Here is a 10,137-nt window from a genome sequence, read left to right as displayed (position 1 = left end):
AAGGCGTCACTTCCGCCACTACCTCCGTCTCCCGGTGGTCCTTCCGCCCTGATTGTTTCATGTTTCCCACGATGTTGAATGACCTCGATCATCAATGTTTTCACAACAGGAGAGTGAGGATTAAATATGTTGCAATTGACAGAAAAACTCTCAAATGAATACATGCAGGAGTAGTAACATTTGCCCTTAATAGTAGGTGGGATAACTCCTAAGTGGTGTGGCATTATTAATTATACCTAGTGTATGATTAATTAATTATTATTAGTAGTAGTATTATTAATTCATAATTAATAATAATAATTAATAATAATAATATAATAATAATATAATAATATATATTAGTATTAGTATTAGTATTATTTATTAATTAATACGTAATTAATTTAATTAATGTGAAAATAATAATGTTTCAGTCTGATCACAGAGCATAGCTCAATGTAATTTACTAGCATTTACACAACATTTGACTGCAGAAACAAAAAAAATCCTTAGGTCTCAATATGAAAAAGTTTACAAATCCCTGGCCCAGCCAATCAGAAACACCGTTACAATACCACCTTCAATAACCCCTTGCTACTTCACTGCTATTATTCTCAATCATTCCCATCAACCAGTCTACCAAAACAGTCTCTGTATTGAATTTGATTTGAGCTTATCCAAATATAACTTTTGAACCAGCAAACACCAGTCAACCTTGAAGTTAGGCTGTGTAGTGTTGTTGTCAATGTGACATGGTGTTGTGGTGGCATAAAGGTCGGAGCCATCCTGGTGCACAACAACATGACAACTTGTAATGCCAAATCACACACACGATGACGTGGCTTCTGGAGGGGTGTCCAGACATATAGCCCGGGTGAGCCCCTCAACCAGGTCTCGGGGTGGTAAAAGGGTAGCCCCTCAACCAGGTCTCGGGGTGGTAAAAGGGTAGCCCCTCGGCCCCACACACACCTGAATCAAGCTCAATTGTTAGCTTCTGTTAGGATTTAGTCCTGTTCAGTAATTGTTGTTTTGAGGAGGTCTAATTATAGTTCATCTATTCTTGTCACACAACGCTGTAGGTGGTCTTTATTATGTTTCAAGTTTATTCTTACATCCCATTATATAAGTATAAGAGAGTAACATTCTAAGGCTTCAGTTCCTCGATATTGCAGCAACAAGAGAAAGGGGCGGTCGTTATAAAGACAAATAAGGCAATAGGCAAGATAAATAAAGTGGCAATAGTTATAGAGGCAAGTGAGACAATTTGGACAAGTGACAATAGTTGTAAGAGACAAATAAGGCAAGAGACAAATGAGCAACACAAGTAGTAAAAAAAAATCAATAATAATAGAAATAATAGAAATAGCCTTGTATTGCACTTAGTGGCAGTGGGTACTATTTGGTAGTATTTGATTTTTATTAGGATTCCCCATGACTTTTCCTGGGGTCCACACACACACACACACACACACACACACACACACACACACACACACGCACACACACACACACACACACACACACACACACACACACACACACACACACACACACACACACACACACACACACAAACAAGAAATCATCACAAAACAGTGCATTTCTCCAGGAGCCCGATTGCTTGGGGGAAATAGCCGTCTGGGTTTTAGTCCTGTTTTAACCACTAGGCTTCTGTACCGTTTCTCTGATGGCAATAGCGTGAACATTTCATTTACATTCATTTCATTACATTTAGCAGTGGGCTTTTTTCACGACCTGGCTGGTATGTTCACCCCAAGTGAGGTCGTTGGTGATATGAATCCCCAGAAACGTGATGGTATATTTACCCTCTCCTCTCCACAGCAGACCCACTGATGGTGATGATGGGGTCTTGTGCCTGCCTCTTCTTGCTGAAGTCCACCACCAGCTCCTTGGTCTTGTCGGCATTGAGATCGGGGTTATTGTCCTGGCTGTACTGAGAGAACAACAGGGTGCCAGTTGTTTAGGCATGTTATCGTGCCCTTTTTCAGAACTGGGATGATGGCGGAAGACTTGAAGCAGGAGGGTACTATGCCCGTGGAGAAGGAGAGATTGAATATGGTAGTGAACACACTATCCAGCTGGTCTGCACACGCTTTAAACACCCGGCCTTGAATTCCATCTGGCCCGGCTGCCTTGCGAATGTTGATACGCTTAAATACCTCACATTTGTTTTATTGGTAGTGTGTGAGGGAAATTGATTGGGGTTACCTTAACAGGGCTAATTAGATGCCTACAGCAATCCAGGTTGAATGTCCTGTACATAGACTACAATACATTCTGCTGCAGGAACTAAGGTACTACCTCTGATATGCACCATTGAGCCTACATTAATTAAAAACCTTAGAAGAGTCCAGGTTTGTGTCTTCTGAGAGGAAGCTGTATACTGTATCTTATTGCAATGAGAGAAATTCACACCAAGGAACTTTTATTATTATTTTATTCTATTCATGGTGTCATACTGTAAGCATGGATTTAGAGTTTTGAAAGTTCCATGGAATTAATTCCAGTAAATCGTTGTTAGTTGCTGATATCTTGGGTCAAGAATGTAAAGCTCCCGTGGTGACTGCTGGCTAGCTAAGCTTTTTTCCTTCCTTCCCTCTTTTTCTATGTGCAATCATAACTTGTGCCACCGGATAATGTTAGGCCGCCCTTTCCATAGACATGGAATGCCCTTGTTCAAATATTAATCCAGGTGCAAAGGTGTTGAACATGAGTAGGAGACGCCAGGACTTCATCTTAATCAGTTGGTTGTTACACTTTAACAAAACATATCATGTACTATAGATGCAATGGGGGAATTGAGTATTGAATACATCAATATTTTGTCCAGTAAATGTATTTCCAATGAGCCTATTCAAGTGAAATTTGCACCAGACTTTGGTATTATCTCAAACAATCCAGACAAAAAATCGTTGTTGTTCAAAATTGAACTTTTTGGCTGTCACACAACACACAACAGTGAAGTTTGGAGGTGGAAGCATCATGGTGTGGGGCTGTTTCTCCTCTCGTGGTACTGGCAGACTTCATATCATTGAAGGAACAATGAATGGACCCATGTACAGAGAGATTCTTGAGATGAACCTGCAGCCATCCACCAGGATGCTGAGGATGAGACGTGGGTGGACCTTCCAGCAGGACAACGATCCAAAGCAGACAGCAAAGGAAACTCACAATTGGTTTCAGAGAAAGAAAATCAACTTGTTGGAATGGGCCAGTCAATCAGCTGACTTAAACCCAATCGAACATTTGTGGAAGCATCTGAAGATCCAGATTCACAAGAGGGCCCCCCGCAATCTTCATGATTTAAAGACAATCTGTGTAGAGGAATGGGCCAAAATCACACCTGAATTCTGCAGGCGATTAGTTACTTCATACAGAAAGCCCCTTGAAGCTGTCATTACAAACAAAGGCTTCAATGTGTTCAATACTTGTTTCATTCCACTTTATTACACATAACTTTATTTACATAAATTACATACTTGAATGTTTAGATTTTTTTGTCTGGATTGTTTGAGTTAATACCTCAAGTCTGGTGCAAATTTCACTTGAATAGGCTCATTGGAAATACATTTACTGGACAAAATGTTGATGTGTTCAATACTTATTTCCCCCACTGTATCTACAAAATGTCTACAGAATATCTACAGAGATATACTGTACATACTGAAGCCTGTAACCTCTGTAGAGGCGGCACTTTAAACTGATCTAATCTGGAGTTTACTGAGTTGAATTTACATGACGTCTGTGTCATCATCATTAGAAATGATCCATGTTGTTCCTAGATGTCAGTGTCACAAAACCGTGATATTGATTCTTCTTGAGATTCTTGGAACTTTGCAGTATCCCCAAACAATAATATTTGTAGTGTTACATCATAAGCCCACCCCACCTGGTCCCCACCTGCACTGACGCCACACACAGATCACATAGACACACCAGTTAATCTCAGACTTTGGACTGCAGTATATGAGAGAGACACTGCCAAATGCCATAATATCTTAATTACAATCCATGCTCTAGGAGTCTAGACCAGGAAGTACATACTGCAGATTAGTTTTTTCCTACTTTTGGTGGTAACATTAGATTTTTCACACACACTGCAAAAAGGCATTGCCAGAACCACTCGCCTGTTGGATCGCACATGTAGGTGGTTTTTAGGATAGTTTCTGCCTTACTGTGAATTTCCCTTTAGACAGTAAGTACAGTGTTTGCCCATTTGGAATTCAATCAAATGGTTTTGGCTCACGTCAGAGTGAGCCAAACATTTAAACATCTGTAAACCATGTCAATACAAAATCACAATTGCTGACACCCTTTTTTTATTTTTTATTTAACCTTTATTTATACAGGTAAGAAACACATTACCTCCAAAGTCATTTGTAAGAACTACAGTACCTCCAAAGCTTTAACTTTATTTCGTAAGCTCAGAATGATAAGGTTCTATCTCCGTTTAGAATGATAAGGTTCTATCTCCGTTTAGAATGATAAGGTTCTATCTCCGTTTAGGGTAGTTCAGAGATATTGAGCGTCAAAGTTTTTACATTCCATTATGTTTTGTGAGATGGAACCTTTGTATTTTATGAATAACTAACTCAAACATTTCAACATTTTAAAAATAACACCACACAGGCATTAATAAACAGCTAATGGATCAGATTATGTAAAAAACTCTATATTGAAAAATATGGAGATAGAACCTTATAATTCTAACGTCACAAACTTTATTTGAAAGTAACGGTGGTTGTTTGTGTGATTCATAATGGTCACTACGGTTCTCTCCCCCTTGTTTGACCTTGACTGGTCTCCCCAGCGGGCTTCTCCTGCTCTGGATGTGGTCTTTGGCTCAGGTTTGCTCCACAGGAAGCAGCTCTGCTGATGCTGACACAGCCAAAGACTACCAGTGAGGTTACCTGCAAGGGGAGCTGGCCAGACACTGTGTGCAGCAGCTGGGAGAGACACGTAAGGGAAAACCTCAGAGGTGGTTTCAAATAATGTTCCTCCTCCACATGTCTAACAGAAAGATCTTTGAGGCATACACTCACACCACCTCCCCCTAGGGCCCCTTTCTGATGTTTTCACTGTAATTTCTCTCATCTCGAAATTCTCCTAATCCTCTTTACCCTTGGCCATCTCACTTTCATCCCGCCTTTTTTAGTGTCAACAGTATCAGTTAGGCACATTCCACTTGCCCAACAGTAAGGCTGTACTTTCCTAGAAAAGAGGCCCTTATCACTGTCCCACCCATAGGGCCCAGCACCAGCCCAATACAGCATGTGCAGTAGCTCTTTAGCTGTTCACTGTGAGTGATCTTAGTATGTTACAGACAATGAAAAGGGCTGAGAGAGGAACAGGGCTGAGAGAGGAACTGGTTGGATAGTGAGAATAGATACAGAGAAATGGAAAGGAGAAGGGAAAGTGAGAAATAAATAAATCTATCTCAGAACACCTGCTATGTCACTGAACCTCCATGACATGGTGGAAAGTGAAGTGAAGTGAAGTGAAGTGAAGTGAAACTTTATTTATATAGCGCCTTTCGTACACGGATGCAACTCAAAGCGCTTTTTGAAGTGAAGTTTTATAACAGCTCGAAGTAGGCAACGACATCTTCTGGGGACCTTACTAAAGTAAACTACCCCACCCTCAGGTCATACTACGGACCATCTCGTTTTAAAGATGCACAGGCAAACGGGTTCTTGTGAGGCTGTATAGAAGAGGATGATGCAATCCTGGGCTAGGATTGTGTAGTGGAACCAGGGTGGGTAAAGCACCTTCAGCAACTATGTAGAGCACTGATATGCTATCAGCAACGGCCCATTCCTAGGCGTGACTCTTCAAATATGTTCCTTGAGTGCCATCAGTAACTAAGAGGAGATAATGAGAGAAAGCCGTCATTCAGAAGTGTGTGACTCTTTAATTGCAGGGAGTGCTAACATCTTTTTGGTTGTATCTCACAATTGGAATCAGGTAAAGGACCATTGGTCAAATCAGTGAATTTAGTTTATGGAGAGGAAAAAAACTTCTCACATAGACTTCTCGAATGACATAATGAACAATAATAACCTAAAGCTAAGAGTTGACAAACTAACAAACAAAACACAACCAAACAGTCAACTAACAATAAGACACAATGAGGAACATTTAAACAGACGGGCAGCCCTCTGATTGGATGATGGGTAGCCTTCTGATTGGCCAATTGACGACACCTGGATGGAGAATGACAGAGGAGAACACAGAAGGGGAAGGAAACACAACAAGGACACGTGGGGATGTAACAACTTGTATACAGTATACCAAAAGCTGAAATCATCTTTAATACTATGTCAACGATAACTTCTGAAGGTGTTACAGCCAAAACTGTCTGCTGAAGGTCCTCCAGTCAAGTATCTGAGTTGGAGCGATACTTTTCTTTAAGGGATAATTCATGAATCTCAATTTACACAAAATGTACACTCTCCTGTGTGCCATCCTGTGCAAGGATATGGCTGCTCACCTGTGTGTGATTTCAAAGTGAATTATCTTGCAATATCCACATACAGTATATCACACACATGTGGTCTAGTAGTATGTGCATTGCTAATATGATTGCATAACTTGTTATGGTCAAGAAACTACTTGCCACAATACATACAAGAAAACCCACTCCCTGTGTGACAAATCATGTGTGCTTTTAGCCTGCATTCATTCTTGAACTGATGTTGATGATGGCAACAACAGAAGACTGTCTGGGGCATATCCTGTGGGAACATCCTCCATTTTCCCCTGTCTGAAGTCTTGTTAGCTCCTACCACATGCATAGAGTATCTATGCGTAATAAACAATCTCCATTTTTGTCAACATTGAGTTTTTTACATAATCTGATCCATTAGGTGTTTATTAATGCCTGTGTGGTGTTATTTTTTAAATGTTGACATTTTTTAGTTAGTAATAAAATAAAATACAAAGGTTCCAACTCACAAAACATAATGGAATGTAAAAACTTTGACGCTCAATATCTCTGAACTGCCCTAAACGGAGATAGAACCGTATAATTCTAAACTCACGATATGTATATACCACTCTGGGTAGGGGTACTCAGTCAGACATCATGCAGAATGATACATGCAGTAGCAACCTCGAGACAACTGAAATGATTGCAAGTGTTATTATGTTCTCTCTCTCTCTCACACACACACGCACGCACGCGCGCGCACGCACACGCACACACACACACACACACACACACACACACACACACAGCTGTCACAATCAATTACGCTTGAACTAATATTTCACCTTACACCTCATCAGATTTTGGGTCCATGGTTACAATACACAATCACCATTCAAATCCACCAGAAGGAAGACACAGCCACACTGACGACTTTTATGAGAAAAGTTGTGTCTTTATTCATAAGCCTCTTTTGACCAATGGAATGAATGAGAATTGGTAGAGTTATTTACATTTTCCAGACAGTCCCAAAGTAGTCATACAGAAAGCTGAGGTGGTGGAGGAGGAAGCAGTTCTTGAGTGTAGAAAAAGATGTAGTGTTGAAGGCGAGGACGGGTTGGGGGACGCCTCAGAGAGAAGCCAGGTATGGCGCCCTCTGGTGGCTGATGTCTATGAAAAACAGTCTAGTCTGGACCTTCAGTTCTCATCGTGGACCAGCGCAGCAGTACAACCCAACATGAGGATAACACAAGTACATTCCTCGTGTGGAAGAAGTCACGTTTTCAAGTCAGGGCCATTTTGCATTGGTAGGTTTGAAAAACTGTACTTTTCGAAGCTTGTACGTCATATGGATTTATTAATCAATAACCATAAGAAGACATCAGAGGATTCTAGCTGTGCCAGAGTGGCGCTGTCTGATACGGCTCTGTTATAAATATAATAATTTCTATTGGAGCAGTGCTTACTGGCTCTGGGACAGCAGGGCCTCTGTAACTACGACTCTGTTACTGACTCATTTTCTATCCAACTGAATCTCACAAATTCCATCAAATATACCAACATTAACATCCTGTCCATTGCACTTCTCATTTTGCAATTTGATGGAAAAGTTTGCGCTTATGTTATGGATAGAAATGCATGCCCATAGGTTCTCAAAAACCAGAATAAGGGAGCACAAAATGAAAGACAATGGAGGTGATGGTAAAAGTAAAAGAAAGAAATTCAGTATTTTTGCATTTATACATGATTAACAATACAATGAAAATAATTCCCATAGTAGTAGTGCTTACGGCAAGTTCAATATATACTTTTATTATAACAAAATAGGCAGTTTACAGAGGGTTAAATATCTGTTAAAATCTCATTGTACAATAAACTTTTCGATTTTTGCATCTGCATTTTGCTGACAAATGGACACTTAAAAATGGCAGTTCCTTATTTTCCGCATTTGTCATTGGACTCTCAAAAACATAACTCAAATGATCAAAATAGTCATTTAATGGTAAGACACTGATAACAGCTTAAAAAAAACTGTTCCGTCGTTCTTACACTGATCTCAAACTCAAGACCTAGAGGACTGTGTTTTAGTTCACCTTTGATCTGCATTAGTATAGAAACACATTAGCAATATTGCATTGACCTCTGCAAAAATATCCAAAGAGCAGATGTCTGAGTCGCACACAAATAAACATTTCAGAAATTAGTACAAACTAATGTATCTGGACAGTATACAGAGTTAATCTGACCATCTCAAAATCGTATTTCTTGTTAAAAGCAAAGGCTACAGTCAAACCCCACTAGACGCTTTCAGACAGTACCCTCCAGGACTTGAGTTAAAGACCACTGTTCTATGCTAAACCACAGAAGTTGCAAACAAAAGTGAAAACACACTTTTCAACACATCTGTTAAAAAGAAAAACAAGTACTATGATAAATATGCTGAAGGTACGTGGGGGTGGGGGAAGAAAAAATAATGAAAAGACATGCTGTTAAAGCTATAACGTGCAAAGTTTTGCTTTTTGTTTCCACTTTTTTACTGACCCCAATGCCTGAGACTGAACTTCTTCCGTCGAACTTCTTCCGTAAAAACCTTTCAATAGGACGTACTTATCCAAAAAAAACGACTTTACATGTCTCTCTTCTCAGAAAGTCATCTCCCTTAAACATTAAGGAATTGTACCGTTTTAACATACACCCTCTGTGCTTTTCTCTGCTGGTCTGGCTTGTCATCGATGGCTACACACTTCTTGACCCTGACAGGTGAAGACTTTGTTCTACATGGACAAAGCTATTCATTAAGGTTGATCTTAATGAGAGACGCTTGGCAGAGGGGGGGGTTTCGGGCCTATGTGAGGGAGGTGGCAGTGCTGCCACTTTCAGCAGACCAGATCGGTTTAAAAAAAAAAAAAAGAAGAAGAAAGAAATATAAATAAAAAAGGAGGAGGACGAAGGGGAAATAGAAAGTGTGACTTCTTCATAATTTCTCCTTGGATAGTACCCATATGTATGGGCCGGACTGTTCCTCTATGATCTGTTTGACTTGATCATAGATCTCTTCCAAAACGTCTCCTTGAACGATAGCTAAAACAGAGAGACACAAAAGCTTAGTGACACTGACTTAACTGTTATGATAATGTTAGCAATTTCAAATGTCCTTCCCGTTTTCCTCTGCTCTGCTCTCAACCCCCTCCCCCCATACTACGAACACAAATACAAACACCACATGTGGGACAGCACAGGGACAGGTTATTTTATTATCCTCACCTGTGAAATGCTCGGTGAACTCCTGCTCCAGCTTAGTGGCTCTGTCAAAGGTCTTCCTGCCCTGCTCCTCTATCAGTCTCTTGTTCATCTCCCTGTGGAAAACAGGAGGGGGAGAGGGGAGAACATCTTGAAGCCCCATGGAGGAAAAACCAATGCTCAACAACAGGGAAGTAAACCTAGGCAAGAACAGCAGCACCATGGCCAGGAGATTCTTCCAGCTGTGTAACATCTACCAGGGTGGGTATCCCCATATTTTAGTGGCTAGCATGGTACTATACTACAGTTACATGTCCAGACTACTCATAGTGTTTCGTTTAGCAAATAGTTTTTGTTCCCACCGTCAAACAATTGATACTCATTGCTGCTCTCTTGGGCTGGATCATTACAAGAATAAAGGTGACACCTTAGCTGCTACAAAACTTACCCTGAATGAATATTAACTGTCA

General features: G+C 40.4%; 1 protein-coding gene across 3 annotated transcripts in view; it reads right to left on the bottom strand.

Moving 5' to 3' along the window:
* Positions 1 to 9,391: 9,391 nt before the first annotated feature.
* Positions 9,392 to 10,137, bottom strand: part of dlg1b (discs large MAGUK scaffold protein 1b) — a gene marked incomplete at its 5' end in the record, with an annotated part of 78,743 nt that continues 77,997 nt past the window's right edge. For all 3 annotated transcript variants that reach the window (XM_080543322.1, XM_080543323.1, XM_080543324.1), the window contains 2 exons: positions 9,392 to 9,508; positions 9,692 to 9,783. In XM_080543322.1, coding sequence (XP_080399448.1) covers positions 9,402 to 9,508; positions 9,692 to 9,783 — 199 coding nt within the window. In that variant the 3' untranslated portion in view covers positions 9,392 to 9,401. The remainder of the gene's footprint in view (positions 9,509 to 9,691; positions 9,784 to 10,137) is intronic.

Source organism: Nansenia antarctica (genome assembly GCF_963989245.1).
Source record: "Nansenia antarctica genome assembly, chromosome: 12".
NCBI lineage: Eukaryota > Metazoa > Chordata > Actinopteri > Argentiniformes > Microstomatidae > Nansenia > Nansenia antarctica.
Note: the sequence above shows the minus strand (reverse complement) of the source record. Positions and strands in the feature narration are given on the sequence as shown.